Below are 18,049 nucleotides of genomic sequence, written 5' to 3' on the forward strand. Positions count from 1 at the left end.
ACAGTGTCTCCAGCGTCTCTGGTGTACTTACAGCCTGGATTATACTTGACGGACCTAGGTAGTACGAAACGTAAGGAGTCATAAAGAGCCAGAGGGTGCTTCAAAGACTGCAGATGAATCTTTGTCATTGGAGGCCCTCTGATTGGTGCTGGGAGGGAAATGGCCCCAGGCGAGTCTGAAGGATCCTGCCAATTCTCTGACCGATTTTTTTTAATTTTTTTTATTGTAGTTGGTTTAATCCTCATGTCCCATGTAAATTCAGCCAGTACAAAAACCACACGTTCCATAGTGCATTAAGTCGCAAAGCGGTTACTTTCATTAGAATAGAATATCTAATTAATGCCTGATTAGTGATATTCTACAAAATATTTTAATGACTCCAGCATGTCTCAGCAGAGGGAATATGTAAACTATTTTACAAGCCGGTTCCTGGCAAATTTCCTCTGTTCCTCGGGTTTGTCATCAAAGGTTTCGGGCATAAATACAGCAGGATTACACATAAAACCCGTCAGCGTTTCCTGTTGAGGAATGACAAGATGACACGTGCTGTTTAGTCGAGCCAAAAACATTTATTACACATCATTGCAGGAGACATGCACTTGCAGCACTTCACATAGTCCCCAAATGTAGCTCTCATTTTTAAAACACATACAAGCCATAAAATAATTTAGAACAAAACACATATTAAACATGTTCATAATACTGCTTCATAAAATGTATCACAGAAATTAGCTTTTTGACACAGAGCAAACCATAGGAACCAACTCAGGTAAATACACTTACACTGTGCTTGTTGATAGTTAGCAGAAACACTGTGAACTGGTGACATCTGAGAGGGAATGTCACAGAGAGGACAAGGAAAGAAGAGTCTGTCGGGAGGAGGAAGAGGAGGAGAAGGAGGAGGGTGGATCTATATCCGTCCCTCTCTGATGAAAAACAATCCAAGTGTGCTGAAGGGCAGAAAGAACGACGGCTAGGCGTAAAAGGTCTCTACTTTCACTGCCTGACAGAACATCGTCATGGAGAAAACCAGGCCCAGGATCTGCACAAACACAACAAACAAATCACCATTCAAATCAGCCATTAATGGGTCCAGATGTGCCAAATCACAGTGAAATGAAATACACTCAATGGCACTCATTTGTGATTAATTCTTCTTTTTACAGAGTTTTTATCTATTAGGTTAGTCAACACTTGTGTATCACAAAAACATAGATCTTTCAATTTTACAGTTGGAGTCATTAATTTGCGCTGTTGTTTTTATTTTTTATTTTTACTAAGGTGCCTTTTGACATATAGCCAGGACACCAGATGGCCCATGTGACTGTTGTTTTTGTTTAATTAGTGGGTAATTTCGCTTTCAGATAGACATAGTAATACCTGAGAAAATAACCAACATACACCGTTTCAAACACACAAAAGAGAAAATACACATAAACATACAAAATAAACTGTCACTTTAGCTATTAAAACAGCAATCATATACAGTAATAAAAGTGGCAGCGCAAGAACGTGCTTGAGAGTACATCCACACTAAGCCGGTTAAATTCGTAAATGCATCTTTTTCGCTCTGTTTCAGTCCTCCATTGAGACTTAAACAGCGTTTTCTCTGCCCAAACCTGAGCTTTTAACAAAATGGCCTGCAGAGTATGTGCAAAATCCAGTTTGATGTTTCAATGTGTATGGAGTAAACTATGATGTAAGCCGGCCATTGAAGGGCGGGGGGGTTGTGTGCCAGAAGACAACCTTTAGTCGCCTCTTACTTTCTCTGTCATCATTCATGAAATCATTTGGTAAGCGGGGCTGCCTGTTGGCTGTGATGCGGTTTTGTTTGCTGACAGAAAGGAGGGCGAGAAGAAGAGACTTAGTTGTTTTTCTGTTCTGGTGTTTAGGACCATCACATACTGTGGAACCCACCTTTTTTTTTATAATAATAATTATTTTGCCTGTATTTAGAGTCATGTTTTAATACAGTTTACCGTTGGCTGCTGTTAATCAGGTCTCTAACAGATTTTATCATCTTCCTGTGAACACTCTGGTGTTTGTGGTAAATTATGATGAAATACTTGTTTGAAGGCTTAAATAAGGTGCACGACCAGGATACATGAGAGCATGTTTGCTGATATTCATGTTGCAGTTTCTTCCCCATTTCTTGGTTTGTATAACTACTTTTGATTTTAGTTACCTGCATTTAGACACGTTCTGCAGGTGAAATGAGGTGTGCCTGTGTTTTTTTTAAGATTATTTTTGGGGCATTTTTAGGCCGTTATTGACAAGACAGATGAAGACATCAAAGGGGAGAGAAAGGGGGAATGACATGCAGCAAAGGGCCGCAGGTCGGAGTCCAACCCGGGCCCGCTGTGTTAAGGAGTAAACCTCTATATATGGGCGCCCGCTCTAACAACTGAGCTATCCGGGCGCCTGTGTTTATTGGAACTTTCTATTCCCCATTTTTATTGTATTTTAAGGAAATATTTGGATTAATGCGTAACAATATTCTTCAATTCAATATTCTAATTCTCTTAAGTTACTTTCCTATCCTTATTCCCTATACAAAATGTGTACTGGGGTATATATACAGTATATATATATATATATATATATATATATATATATATATATATATATATATATATATATATATATATATATATATTTATTTATTTTTTAATCTGTACTGGTAGGTTTATGGGTCACACCAATTCAGTTTGGGTGTGCAAACACAATGGTCACTGTGGCTACAAGTGCTACTTATCATATAATGACTAATGCCAAAGTGTGGTGTAACAGTGGCACGAGTGGAAGTCAAAAGACAAACGACATCACTGAGTCAATAAGCTGACTCAGCAATATCTGATGAGTTTATCTAACTTTCGCCATCAGTCAGCTGGCAGACATCACAGATACAGTATTTGAGTTCAGTCTGGCAGTGATGACATCTTCTCTGTGCTTCTCATTTTGCTGCATGTACAGTTGTATTTTCAAAAAGGGCACTGGCAATCTAGCCGGTGACTAGAAACGAGCCTGCAGCATCACAGGAGGCTCGTGTGATTGATGCTTTCAAGAACGGCGTATCTCCTCTCGGCATGTGTGAGCGCATCATGTAACGCTTGGCTGGAAGGAAGATAAAATAAGTCAAACCGTCCTATGTGGTCTACAGTAGTAACACAAGAGGCTTATACAGGCACTTCCTGTCCAGAGAAATCCTGTGTTCAGCTCTTAATGCAAAGGACGCTGGAAGTATTAGGTTTATTTATCACAAAGTAAAAGCCTCTGTCTGAGGCTGTAGATATCAAGGGCTGAGTTAATGACTGCTGGAAAAAAAAAAAAATAAGTCACACAACTTAAAAGCTGTAATTACCTGAGTAAGTGCTGTGCATAGAGCAAAGATCCAAAGGGCCACCAGGTTCTCATTAAGCCAGTCCTTTACACGCTCGTAGCACGGCTGTGGAGACAAACACACACACAAACACAGGCACACAGAATGAGCAAACATTAGCTCACAAACGTAAACTCGCCATTTGGATGTCCAGTGCTATATACAAGAGGATGATGTACAATTTACAGCGAGTCTCCTCCAACTGTGGTGAATGTTCTTTGGCTAAACAATCCCCTGTGGCAACATCCTTATCTCCCCTCTCCTCCTCTGACCTAATATTCTTTGAGAAAACTTTCCAAAATTCCTAGGAGTCCCTGCTGTCCTTGTCTCCCCTCAGCTGTACAAACAGGCGTAATGTGAATACGAGAGCAGCCCATACACTGCAGGTGTCACTAAGACATGAGAACGTGCAGCATTTTTCATGTCTGGCATTGCTTGAATACATTTTGAAGGCGACTTGACGATAAAACCCTCTCACTGCTTCCACATTTCTTGTAAATAAGACATTTTCAGCGCCTAGAGTGCATTTCAAAATCTCTTCTCAAACTGAAAACTGAAAATGTCCCTGAGCCGTATAGTGCCCAAAAGGCAGAAAGAAAAGAAAGGTAATTATAATTAATAGTGGAAATAGAGCAATGCCCTTTTAGGTCAGAGACGTACGCAAGTAATGAAAAGGAAATGAATCTTCAAAGCAAAGAAAGTGGCTTTCTGAGAACAGTTGAAAGATGGCATTAAAAGTGATGGGAGCGGCATTTACACACGGTTCCGTCACCTACAAGACATTTTAAGACATGTGTGCCCAACTGCAAAGACAGTCTGACATATTGTAGGGAAGGAAAAAGGTGCTATCATAACTCTTATTTTATTATACATTTCTTGCAGACATGCCTTCCAGATTGTGCTATTATTTTTATATAAATTTTTTTTAAATCTCCCTTCAGAGCCTCTCAGAGCCACGGAAACCAAACACAATCTACATTTCACTGCTGCCGATAATATATGTTTTACTTTGCGCAAAGTGAAATAATTCTGTGCTGGATCAATATGGAAAATAATTCAGTCAGCTAAAATTTAGTTCAGCTTCAGTGTTATTTATGAAACTGCTGCCCCCACTGCAACTCTCCTGGACCACAGAGCTGCACCTGGAAATAAATAAATTCATATTTTTTTTGTTTAATGTCCAGTGCAGACTCCCATAAAACCGTGAAATAAAAGATAAGCAAACCTGAACCTGCTAAGCCAGCCCCAGCACGGCGACTTAAGGTGTTGAAATGGTTTGTGTTTTCCTACTTAAAAACTCCAGTTAGAGTCCCACTGGGATGCTCTGGGTGGTCTGTGCTGATTCAGCAATGTGTGTCCCGGTTTTATGTGACGATGGATTTCCCATCATCCACTCCTAGGCCTGGACTGCCCCACCCTGCCCCCCTCACTGTAAGGTGTTCTGTGCTCTGTGTAGGAGGCTGGACTGAAAGCTCAGAAAAGCTCAGTAGGTGTATAATTGGGCTGAGATTATTATTATTTTTTTATATATATATATTTTTTTTCTTTCAAAACATCCCTAATGGCTGTTCTCCAAAAAAAACGATTTGCTTATGAAAGCTGTGCAGTGTGGCACTTTATTTTTGGCGATGTTTCCATTATATTCTTACAGCATGTTGTATTTCAAGTGTGCTGAGAGAAAACTAGACTTCTGCACCTCCTCTTGGCTCTGTTTTCAGCGAGAGAGAGAGAGAGAGAGAGAGAGAGAGAGAGAGAGAGAGAGAGAGAGAGAGAGAGAGAGAGAGAGAGAGAGAGAGAGAGAGAGAGAGAGAGAGAGAGGTCACTCTACTTCAAATTGTGGTTTTTGCATTCTACCCACTGCAACTTTAAGTTCTGAAAACTACTTGGTTGGAATTAGAGAAAGATCAAGGTCATGGTTAGAGAGTAACTTAAAGGATAGATTTACATTTTCACATGAATCATGTGGGTCTGTTCCAAGGGTTAGAGTTTAGATTATCTGCCCGAGCCCGAACTTGGGCCGGGCCCTATATCAAGCATCTGTGTTTTTTAATCATTACTTTATTAGCCTAATTGGGTGGGGAGAAAGCAATGCCTCCCCAGCTTCTCCCGTAGCTCTGGGTAGATGTCCTGCACTGACTCGAGTGTGAGGTAAACTAAATCGTGTCTCCCCCATCTGTAGCACTGTCTTCGATAATTGCGCAACCAGGCCAGATTGTTTCAGATTATCTCACGAGTCCTATAGCAGCAGATGTGGTCTCTCCTATATCCGGTGCGTTGTCGGCCAGCGCGTCGGCATGCACACTGTTAGGTGATCGAGACAAGAAAGTCTCCTATATGGTTCCAGGGCTTTGATTATGTTGCTGCCTTGATCTGTTACCCACAGGTAAAAGGAATTGTAGTTGAGAACATCAGTTGTAATGGCCCACTATTACCAAAGTGTCGGGTTTAAATCGGGCTCGGGCTCATAATTGCAGTTAACGTGTCGGGCTGGGCCGGGCTCGGACACAACGTGCATGGGCTCGGGTAGGGTCGGGCTTGATTTTTTTGGGCCCGATCTAAGCTTTACCAAGGTTACAGCACTTTATGTTCATAATTCCCTCTTTATGTTTCCCTGGATAGTGTTTCTTACTTACTTACTGTAACGCTGAAGCCTCACATTGACTTCACTTAAAGCTTATAATGTATTTTTGGACAGGAAGAGGACTCTGGATTTTGTCCCCCTTGACTTTAGGCATTAGGAATGTCACATGGCTGCCTTAGTTGTTTTCATTTTATTTGTACTCAGTCGGCCCCTCGGGCCCTGTTCTCCAGCCACTTCTCACTTCCTCCAGGCCCATGCATTTCCTAAGAACTTGCCAGCTAAAACAGGGTGTTAAGTTGCTCTTTAAAGTGATGGTTTGGAGTAATTTCACCCTAGGGTCCTTTGCACCATGACCTCGAGCCAAACACCCCCCCAGAAGCTTTTTTCACCTGGGTTGAACTTTGGGAGAGTTAGTGTAGAGCAGCGTTATCAGCTGAATAGCTTAGAGCAGGGGCTAATGGATCCAGTGATGTATCTCGTAAATGACCCCACTAATAATGCCCGAAATGATACCAAACTTCTACACTAGTACAAATAGGTTATGCACTCATAAAACGATGGATTGGAAAGTTTGTAAGTACACCAGAAGTGTATGTAAATAACACTTGCCTGCTGGCTTCTGCTCTCTGCTGTTGTTGTTGCTGCTGCCGGCAGTAAGAGTGCTTAGGGACGTCTACAAATTACAACACCGAAAAGAGATGCAACAAAAATATTTATTAATTTAATGATTAAATAAGGTAATGTCTCCAAACTTACCTCAATTATAACTTGTCTCCTGCTAGTTATACTACAGCACTTACTTTAAAAAAAAGTTAAATTAATAAATATTTTTGTGTTTTGTTATCTCTTTTCAGTGTTGTAATTTGTAGATGGCCCTAAGCACTCTTACTGCCCATTAGGTAGCAGCAGCAGCCGCAGAGACGAGAAGCCAACAGGCAAGTGTTATTTACATACACTTCTGGTGTACTTACAAACTTTCCAATCCATCGTAAATAAACTATTTGTACTAGTGTAGAAGGTTGGTATCGTTTCGGCCATTATTAGTGGGGTAGCCTTGATTGTGTCTTTTTTGTTTGTTTGTTTTCTATCAATGAGTGAGGAGATTTTTCATTTGTATAAAAATATTTCTTACATATTATATATATATTTCTCGGCTGCCGATAACAAGAACCACAAGAATCTAAAGTCAACGTCTAAAGTCCAAGGATGCTCAATGGTGTTTTAAGCCTCCAACGTCGCCTTCCAGGCAGCTAACCCTAACCTTAACCCTAAACATAACCATTGCCGTGCTGCCTGGGGGCTTAAAACACCAAACACCCACTAAGTATCAGGCTTTATTCCAACTCTATTCACTGAAAACAGGACATGAAGTCTTTATAAGATTTGTACACTCTTATATCTAACCTTGAGATGTTGTTGTCCTTGGATGGCCTCACTGACTACATTTACGTGCACATAATATTATTATATATATATATATATATATATATATATATATATATATATATATATATATATATATATATATTATATTAATATTTTTTTTAATATATATTTTTAGTTTGTTTATTCCTAAAAAGACAATATTCCGACTGAGCTTTTTACATGGCTAATCAAAGTGAATATTCTACTTATATTCCCATTTACATGCAGCCGTGCAAAGTAGAATTTTTTCAAAGTTTTTCACCGGTGGTGGGCTTGTTCGACTGTGCAAACACAGCCTCCCTCTTTCATTTCTTCAACCACTGTCTTGAAAAGGTCGCCATTGCGATGTTTGGGCATATCCAAAAAACTGTTGATATCCAAGTCATAATGTTCAAAAGTATAGCTGTGTTTCTCCTTCCTTTCTTTTGGGAATGCATCTCTACCGCAGCCTTGCAAACTGTTGGCTAGTTGGTTTGTGTACCACAACCATAGCAAAGCACGGAGAATGCACTTACACCCAGAGTCTACATCTGGTGAGTCAGACTACTTGGAGCTCAATAAAGAAATCCCTGGAGTATGATTTGATTTCAAACTGAAAAGCAAAGGTAAACCGTCTGGATCAAAATGGCTCACTGTTACACTGTGCAACACAGAAATATAAATGTGTCTGAAATATACAATATATAACTAAAAGAAAAAGAGTCTGCAGGTATTACTGGAAAATAGATCTGTTATGCGTACAGTAATGTGAACAACACAAACTGAAGGGCAAACCTGAATCAAAATACAGAACTATGTATCTAGATTTAATTTGCCTTTTGCACTAGCAGGGCCGGTGGAATTCAGAGGTCTAGGTGAAGGCCAACAAGCTGTCGCCTGAAGGAGGTAAATATGCATAAGTTTGAAGAATCTTTCAATGGTTTGTGCAGAACCTGGTTTCAGGAACAGTAACAGAAAGACATTTTAAAAGGTTACGTTATTCATTTCTTTTCTACAATTGAAACCGCTGCAGTTTGGCCACTGCTTGGCCTTTCTACTGCTGAGTGGACAAATTGAATCGAGTTGCAGACAATTGGAGTGAAGGGTTTGTATTTAAAGATGAAGGGCTTTCTGCTCCCAAGTCCACACCGTGTAACCATGGTTTTACTTTTTTTTTTTACTAAACAGAAGAATGTGATTTAGTACAAGGTTGAAACAGGGCCTCTGAGGAATTCTGCTTCAAAAGGTTTAATAACAAAGATGCAGAAAATACACACAAGAAGAAATGGCAACCTTTCACTTACAGTTTTTTTTCTGACGCTATAGTACTATTCAAAGTATGTGGCAATATATTACTACCTTATGTACAAATAAACCAACATATCATCAAAAAGTACCTCTGACATTGACTGTGTACTGAAAAAAACATCTACAAAGACCAGTTTCACATTGAAATACACCACGGTCTTACTAAGTACATGCGTAACTTTGGATAGGATTTTCTTCTCTATTGTTAAAATGCTTTTTACTAATACTATGCTCATTGTTCATTACTGAAAATCAATGAAATATTTGCCTAATATACTGCATGTATGGTTGTTGTTTTCCTGATATAGTCCAATGCAAAAAAAAAAACCCTGTAATATTTTAGCAACCTATCGGTGTTGCCTCCTAAATGAGAATCACCTGTCTGATCAGTTGTGTTTATTGACTTGGTCCTCTGCTCTGTCCTTCCCTGGTATGTCTAATTGATACCATACTGTAGTCTTATGGCAGATTACTGTATTATAAAATTGCACATAGAACATTAAGGCTATCTGGGTGGGTTGGTTTGTTTGGATTTTTGCGTATACCCTGTTTATTTTTGTTTTATTTCTTTTTCCATTGTAAATGGTTGATTATGAAAAATTTAAATACTGGACCTTTGAATCTTGTATCATCATATATAATTCCGCTAATAAAATATGTTATAAGAAAAAATACGAAATTGAAATCATCCAACAAGTTTGTTTTAAAAAGAGATATGGACACAATCTGGAGCTGTACTGTTTCTACAGGCAACATCTGGCACACTTGATATGATTTTTTAAATGGGCCTATTTACCATGTTGTTGCAACGACTCAACAACATCTGAAGCTCGATGAAATCATGTCATTACTGTTACTCATTTTCACTCATCATATTGTACAGAGACTGCTGTAGCAGCTCAGTGTGATAACGATGACAATGTGTTGAGTTTGAAACTTATTTTAACTAATGTTCCTGCCATCACGTCCTACTCTGACACTTTCTTTTTTATCTTTCATGCTGATCCTCCAAATAATAGCACAATAATCAGCTTTTGCAGTTGGCAGAGCTGAACAATAGCTCGTGTGTAGGTTTGCTGCTTTTGTGTTTTTCATTTTGTCTTTTTTTTTTTTAGCAAACTGAATAGGTTAAATGCATTTCAATGCAAAAATGGTGTTTCTTGCTTTTATGGCTATAATAGCTTAAAGAGCTTGGCTATGGAAACACACTTGTACAGGTTAGTTTTCAAACGGATGTGGCTAAGTCCATGCAGGACTAAAATACTTTGTTAAAGATGCTCCAATCAAAAAAATTTTAACAAATGACTATGAGTAATCTAAAGGTGTTTTATTATCGAACCCACAGAGAATTGTCCCCAGACTCTACGGTCCCCCTCAGCTCGAGCGCTTCTTCACACAAAGTGAAGCTAGTTTCTTTAATCTTATTGTTATGGTTATATTTTACAGCCTTGGACTTTACCGTTTGGGTTCACTCACCGCTCTCATCTGCAACAGGCCGCTGTGTTCAACAATCAATGATTAACCTACTGTACTGTACACTACCTGCCCAAGTTAGCAACTAAATGCTCCACTGAACATAGTGGAGTGTTTAGCAGCTAAAGAGCAAGATGTTTCCCTCAGGAGTTGGTGAAGACCAGCTAAAAGATAGAAGGAATCTAAAATTTGACAGGTGGACCAAGACATGACATTAAATGAATGCTTATATTGCTCCGTATCTGATAGATGTGTAAATAAGCAACCATTTACTACCACCTTCATATCCATTAGTATTACTTATATATTATATAGCAGAGGTTGACAACCTTGCCAAATCAGCATTAAGCCTGCCATCATCAGCCAGTGTTATTTATTTCCTTTGCACTGCATTCTGTGAAGAAGGCAAGGAGTACCAGCCAATCAGAGGCAAAGCAGAGCGTGTCTTTCTTTGCGGAATGCAGATGGGAAAACAGGCAATCAAACTACCATAAATAGCAGGCTGTGCTCCTGCCAATGGCTGGGAAAGAGGTCATTTGGCATGCATATTGGAACATTACCAAAAAAACTCTTGCATACTTATTGTTAGTGTGCCATTGGTTGAGCTACCACGTGTGCCTAAGGTTGCTACCCATGTCATATAGTTATAAAATGCCAATGTGTGTATATACACCTTTTTGTGCTGCCCTCAAATGGCCAAATAAATATTAATTAAAGCTGAGGCTTCATACAGTAACCTGTACAAGTATGAGTCATCCATCTCAATCATCGTGATTGTGATCCCGATGCCGTTATATAGCGGCAATTCTATGAGAATTACAGTGCTGTTTCTTTGCTGGCTTGTGGGTCTGTGAATCTTAAGGTGACATACTGTGATTTGAGGCTCTAGCTTGATACATAAACATTCACTTGAATTAGCCACAGCTGTGAGACATCGGCTACGGTTAGCAGAAGGATAAACTATTAGCGACATTTTCTCTCCATCTCTTAAACGCTTTGCCGTTATTAACACATGTTTTATTGTGTTAATTGTCAGAATCTCTTTTAGACTCTCCTTTACATAAGTCCATCTTCCTTTTTTGGGGGTTGCTTTGCAGTGTAGGCAGTTGTTCCCAATGCTGGAATAGCAACTTTTTCTGCAGAATTTTCCACCATTAAATCATGCTTTCACCATCCAAAGGAATGTGCATCTGCATCTGTAGAACAGCCAATAGGAACACCTTCTCTCTGTAATGACCTGTGATTGTCCAAATTCTCCTGCCACAGGCTAGATTTTCTAAAGCCTAAAAACAGATCCAAGAGGAGGAGGTTTTCTCTCAGACCATTCAATATGCTGAAAGGTTATTATGGATTTGTTTTGCAACAACACAAATAACTGCTTACCGCAGCTTTAATGCAGGTTTAAGCAATTCTTTTTTGTTGTTACTGACTGTCAGATGAAGGTACCGCAAGGTAACATTCGTACATCTATGCTTCGTAGGCTAATTGTCCTCCTAAAGGCTAATTTTGAATCATGTGGCCAAAAGGAGATCATGAGTCGAGAGGGCTGATTCTGTCCGATAGAGCAAGGTTTTTAAAACCAGACTGATTTTTTTTTGGTGAAAAGATGGTGATCTAGAGCAGAAAACACATCAGTTCATTAAAAATGATATATCCAAAACACTGGGAAGAAAGGGGATGAGTCTGTGGTTGTTCAGAACTGAGATTTCTCTTTTTTGGACTATTGGAAAAAAAGGCTAGTTGCCCAGTTTCCTAGCTCTTGCTACATTTAATGACTGCTGGGACTAATTGTGTTAATGACAAGTTCATGGGAAGAGTTTTGAGAGAACAGGTGGTGGATTTTATGTGAGATACAAATTGCTTCAGCTGTAGTAAAATATTTCAGTGCAGCAGACTTTGCCAGGATGACTAACCGTTCACACTTAGGTGGGGACATTTAAGTTCTGAATAAATGTGTAAAGAAAACCATCTGTCCCTACATATTATCTCAACACACTCAATTACCTCTCCTGCAACCACTTCCATTCTCGCTGAATCATGTTACACGAGCAGATTAATATATTTGCATACTTTCCTACTGTAGTGATATCACTACAAGTGTTACATATTCATTAAGGCAAACTTGCAAAAAAGATTAAGCTTATATTTTCCTCTTTTGACTGACTGCAATTCGCTGCACATCCTGTTTTCACCAGCATTAACAGTCACAACACTCACACATATCCAACCCCCTTTGGCAGATTTTCCACATTACATTAATGAATTTGAACCCAAGTGCCAACCCTTTTTTTCCTGACTGGTTTGGCAGCAGTAAAGAAGCATCAGTCATTGGTTTTAAGTGGTCAGGATACAACGTCTGTGTGGCATATTAACGGTCTAGGTAGTCTGGCTTCACCAGACTCTCCTCCAAAGCGCGCTGAAGGAGAATCTATACAGTCAGTGGCTACTCCACACAGCATTCGGGGATGGGAGGAAAACATGCTCTGGTTTAATGGCATTTCTTTAAACCAACCAGAATCGTCATGGGCGGTGCTAAACTCGGCACAGAGCCGCTGCAAAATAGTCGTGCGAGAGAAATCTCAGATTGGACAGATAGTCTAGCTAGCTGTCTCTAATTACCATGCAGTGATCTGAGGAGCAGTCAACCATAGTCCTCATAAATCCACTGAATGTAAAATTCCAACACAGAGAAAGTGAAAGGAAACGGAAAATGCATGCATCCGGCAGAATTTCCTTCAGCACCAGAGCAATCCTGGAAGTGGAACACGAAGGATATAGACTACGGTCTGGGATATATGAAGAGACTTACAGAGATGCAGCGCAGGTGTAAGACCTCTAAACCTCAGTAGTGTTTATTTGTAGTTTTAAGGTATTTCATGACATAGAACATGTCTGTCGTTTTATTGTGTGGTTGCTTTCTTAAGCTTAAATCACAAGTAAAAAAAACAGCTGCAGCTGCCTAAAACTAAAAAACACTAATTATACACCAGATTGGCATTAGTAGTACCAGCAGTCAAGTCCTTCTGGACAGAAGTGATTATTCAATATCAGTAATTATGAATATAAATCTCTCATTATGTCCTGCTGTTTGCTTACTGCACAGCCAAGGTATTAAAAAGACAGAAGAAAGGCAGCCTGCCTAGTCTTTTTGACTCAATTTGTGAGCCCAAGTTGTTTTTCAATAGATAACTGGTTAGCCTACTTGTATTTTTATTTTTTATTTTCTTGGTACGGAAAGAAAAAGGATGTTAAATCATATTAATTAATGGTCCCGGAAGGATTTGGGATTAAATGAGGAATTACCTTTCGACATTAGAAATTTGCATTTAAATTAAATTTGGCCAACACTGTGACGACCTTACTCCAGATGTACAGTATCTTCTCTTTGTTTTTAGCTTTGTTTTTCTTTGCTTTTGAATTGAGATGAAATTGGACCTTGGTTCCCCCGTACAGGTCAGGTGTCTAGACCCTCACCAGCAATCACTGAACGCTTATCAAACTTTAAGTACTGACTTTCTCTCCTACAGCCCCTACGCACACCGCTTCACAGGCTTACTGTGGCTAGTTACGGATTCGACAATCCCTGGGAAAGGGCTTACGCAAACAGTGAATTTATAATACTGTAGAAATACAAAACTGTAAAAGATTACAAAGTTAGTTATTACATTAAGTTAAACCTTTTTTGGAGGTTTTTTTTAATGCCAGAACTTACCGCTGTCCACCATGTTCCTGGGTTGTCCAGGCCACAGTTGTCGCTGTACTCCAGGCAGCAGGAGTCTGGCACACGGGTGGCATTGTAAACCTCGAACCAGTCTGTGTGGTTGGTTACTCCACAGCAGCGAAACTGCACCGGAGAGAGAGACAATAAGTCAAGAGAGTCTGGCCTTTTATCATCATGACACTGAAATCCTAATGTTTGATATCAAATAAACATCCTACGCTGATGGAAACAAAACATATTTATCTGCCAGGAACAAGATTTAATGGTCAAAATAATTCATGCGCTGGGTGTAGAAAACCCTTAATATTCCCTGATATTGAGCTGTAGCCCCTTTTGTACAATCCACATCCCCTTTGTCTCGAAGCCCTAAAATCATTTTCTAACTCGCCTGCTTCTTTTTTATCTACATCTTCCCCCTTTGTGATTGGTATGGATTTTTGATAAGGGATCATGGTTTCCACCGCAATTCAATTCATCAGTGTACGTTGTGAAAAGATAAAGTGCCCCTGATGTTTTGTTCATTCCATGGACTTTATTTCCACACAGGAATAATGCTGCCGGGGCCGCTCCCCCACCCCGCTCCGTGCACAGAATAAGGGATTGTGTGTTAATTTAAAACTTGCTCACCCGCTTAAACAATGGATCAAGTTTGCAATTTATCACAAAGTACAGCTGAATTCAAATTACCAGAAAGCATTTGAAGCCTAGTTTTAAAGTTTGAGAACAAATCAAAGGAGTAAAAACTGCACAAAGTCATAATATTCAAATGTTTTTGCATTGAAAGATTTACAGTGTTACCCCGTCTGATTTATTGTGTCAGCATTTGGCACGTTGTGGATTTTTTTTACTGCTTCTTCTCATGTATGTGGATTCTCTGTGTATTCCATAAGTGGTCATTTATAGTATTCAGGGTGAACTTTGCTCCAGGGACATCTGCTGTGTTATCTATTTAGTGACTCAGCATGTATGAAGGAGGCTTGGGAGAGAAGAACAGTGACAGAATGAGAGCTACCTTTTTAATGGACTTCATCTCTCACACGCACACACACACACACACACACACACACACACACACACACACACACACACACACACACACACACACACACACAAACAGCTGCCGTGATATGACAAGTAAAAAAGTGCACATTCATGCTTGCACACATGCATTTTCAAACGGTGGCTCATTCAGGCAGATTCTCCTCATGCTATCATCCTGTACGCAGGAATAAACAACTTCTGCACATTAACACCCACACGCAAACATTTGCATAAATCATTTGCATAGCAATACATGTTTCTGTCTCGTTTATGCCTTTTTTTAGTCCCATACAAACACACACTGACTTGCCTTCCAGACACTAGACCCATGCATGCACACAGACTTCAGCGTTTACCACACATTTGCCAATGTAACAAAACTACAAGCTATAATACTGGATCTGGATCTGTCATATGAAAAAAGTCCAAAGAGCCCTGAGGTCTCCGATCTATCGTTTGATGTCTCCCAAAAGGCATTCACCAGCCGCAGCAATCCTTAAATCCAAATCTCCGTTTCTTACGTTGTGTTTTCTTTGCAAAGGAACGTGAGAAAATATAAATAAATAATACAAAAGAAAAGGCACTTCAAAGTAAGAGCTGGAAACAAAGATTACCTCATAGAGTCTATAATGTGGTGCATTAATCTCTCTGATAAAATTCTACCATAGCATTTGGACTAGTAAAGCTGCGAGTGTTTGTTACAGTTGGTTGAGATATTTCACACATTTTTACTGGTACTGTTTTTTTTTTTTTTTTTAGATTGCCAGTAATTTTTTTTTTACCAGCCTGCTTGTAAATGTCAAGATCCCATTAACTACAGGAAAGATTGCACTTTTATTCAAATTTTATATGAAATGGAGAAATGTAAAATCAAATGGCCCTTCAACATTTAACTACTCCCTGTTAATTTAATGTGATCACAGTGGTACAAATGGGGAAACCTTGCCAATAGCAAAAGTAAGCAGTGCCACAATGAATAATGCAGTTAAACGTCATGTATCCTTGGCTCATGACAAGGTATTTATGACTTGACTTGCTAAATGGCGTTGGCGTTAATTTTGAATGGGCTGCAATGTTCACAACATAATGTTTTTAAAGCATCATTACCTCGGCAAACTGTAACTGAGTAGAAGAAAGATGTCTCAAAACATTTGAGGCTTTGTGTCTTAAATATCTTCCAACTTGTGTTTTGAATCAGCACCACCCGCCCCCTCCGGTGATCACACATCTTACATCAGTTTGTACTATCATCCAGGCGTTGGTCAGACCCACGTTTCCCTCTGTGCCAAAAAGCTGGAGGCCCTTCTTCAGATCCCTCTGGGCGTAGTGATCGATCTGAGAAGACAGGACAGGAAAAAAACGATTGTGTCAATCAAGATCATTTAACAGACGTAATTTCTACCTGTGTGAGATTGATTTAAGTGGGATGGAGGACGAGTGTTTGGAGCAGCTTATTTCCACTTCTCCAACTGAGAACAAATGTTACTTGTTAAGTGCTAACAGATAACCACACACATTCTCCATTCTTAACTGGATGCCAAATTATTATTTTTTTTGTCATAAGAAGCTCACATTGCAAAACTGGGAAAAAAAATAAGGAAGCACTAACACTTCAATAGTGGAAAACATTAAGAAAAATTACTTGAGTACTGAAAGTACGTGTATGTCGTAAGAGAGCAACAATGAGAAAAAAATGTCACACGATGTGGAGCTCAATTTACGAAGCTCTGTTAGTAAGTAAGTAAGTAAGGGCACATTTAAACAACGTGTAGTCTAAGTGCTGTACAAAAAGCACCAAGGTGCTGCATAAAAGAGTAGATAGTCTGTAGATTGAGTGGAGGGTTAAATCACCCAACAACCACTGTTTTATATGGTAGACCACTAGTTTACAGTCAACTAGAATAGTTGCACCCATCCTGGGCGCTGCGTTTTAACCCAAACCTAACCCTAACCATAACTTGTCACGACAAAACCGAATGACACTTACTAAAAGAAGCATTATGTCGTAAACGTTTGACTTGTTTATAATGTTTATGACATGCTCATGACAGTGCCATGTCACTCTTATGTAGATACCTTCAAGTAAATTGTAACCTTAGTCCCTGTGCTGTCTTTGTCTCTTGTCGGTACATTGTTTTCCCTCACTATCATTCTTCCTGGTTGTATTTTCCCCTTTTTATGTCTTCTGGGTTTTTCTTGTGGTTTTTGGATTTTTAGATTTTGGTTTATTTTCGTTGTGCCTGCCTGCCTTCCTTCCACAGGACACCTTCAGTTAAGTCTTTTGTTTAATAAATCCTGCTCTGCAATTTTGGGTCCGAGCCTTGTTTTTCATGACAAAACCTGCTTAAACACACACAAGCTTTGCGCTAAAGTACATACATTCATTTGAAATCAACAATACAATCAAAGAGCGTGGGCGCTATATACAAACAGCAAACACAAACCCCGGGCCCAGACGCACACAGAAGCTGCTGAGCCTTGTTTACACATTTCAATCGCATCAGACATCAATTGCATTGATCTCAACTGACCTTGCTCTGTACCACGCTGCAGCCTTTAACTCTATAAGGTGCCGCAGACACAGATCACCTTATTAAATATCTTTTTTAAAACACTCAAAGAATACGGCCTTCATGTTGCCAAACAAACATGTTTAATATGGGTTGCTGCATGCATTTAGTGGAGATCCTTGACAGTATATTTTAAAGGGATGAACTGAGTCAGTTGTTACGTGCAAAGCCTTCCTACAAATATCGTTCCCTGTCTGACATTTCCATGACAGAAAAGTTACTTTAAGTAGGTGCTACATTGATGAATGATTAATCAAGTTATCTACTTCAATCATATGTTTACACGCACCCTTCGCTCAATGGTGTTTTAAGCCCCCAACGTCGACATCTACAAAGAGTAGCTTAAATAGTTGTTCATGAGTACATTTCAAAAGTTAAAGGTGCAATGTGTAATACTGACAGCTAGTGTTTAAAATAGTTACTGCAGTAAAAATTCAAAATACTGGAGAGAGTCATCTTCCCTGACCCCTCCTCCCCAAACTCGAAGTTCCCGGAGGTTGCCAGGCTGAGACCACAGCATCAACAGTCTCGCTTTATAGACCCTCCTCCAAAGTGTGCTGAAGGAGCATCCA

The 18,049-nt window shown here is 39.5% G+C and overlaps 1 protein-coding gene across 2 annotated transcripts in view; it reads right to left on the bottom strand.

Annotated features, from left to right (window-relative positions):
* Nucleotides 1-549: 549 nt before the first annotated feature.
* Nucleotides 550-18,049, bottom strand: part of tspan4a (tetraspanin 4a) — a 158,061-nt gene continuing 140,561 nt past the window's right edge. For both annotated transcript variants that reach the window (XM_028578139.1, XM_028578131.1), the window contains exons 5-8: nt 16,141-16,242; nt 13,858-13,989; nt 3,362-3,445; nt 550-1,042 (exon numbers count right to left, since the gene is read on the bottom strand). In XM_028578139.1, the coding sequence (XP_028433940.1) occupies nt 974-1,042; nt 3,362-3,445; nt 13,858-13,989; nt 16,141-16,242 (387 nt within the window). In that variant the 3' untranslated portion in view covers nt 550-973. The remainder of the gene's footprint in view (nt 1,043-3,361; nt 3,446-13,857; nt 13,990-16,140; nt 16,243-18,049) is intronic.

This window comes from Perca flavescens, chromosome 1, assembly GCF_004354835.1.
Source record: "Perca flavescens isolate YP-PL-M2 chromosome 1, PFLA_1.0, whole genome shotgun sequence".
Taxonomy (NCBI): domain Eukaryota; kingdom Metazoa; phylum Chordata; class Actinopteri; order Perciformes; family Percidae; genus Perca; species Perca flavescens.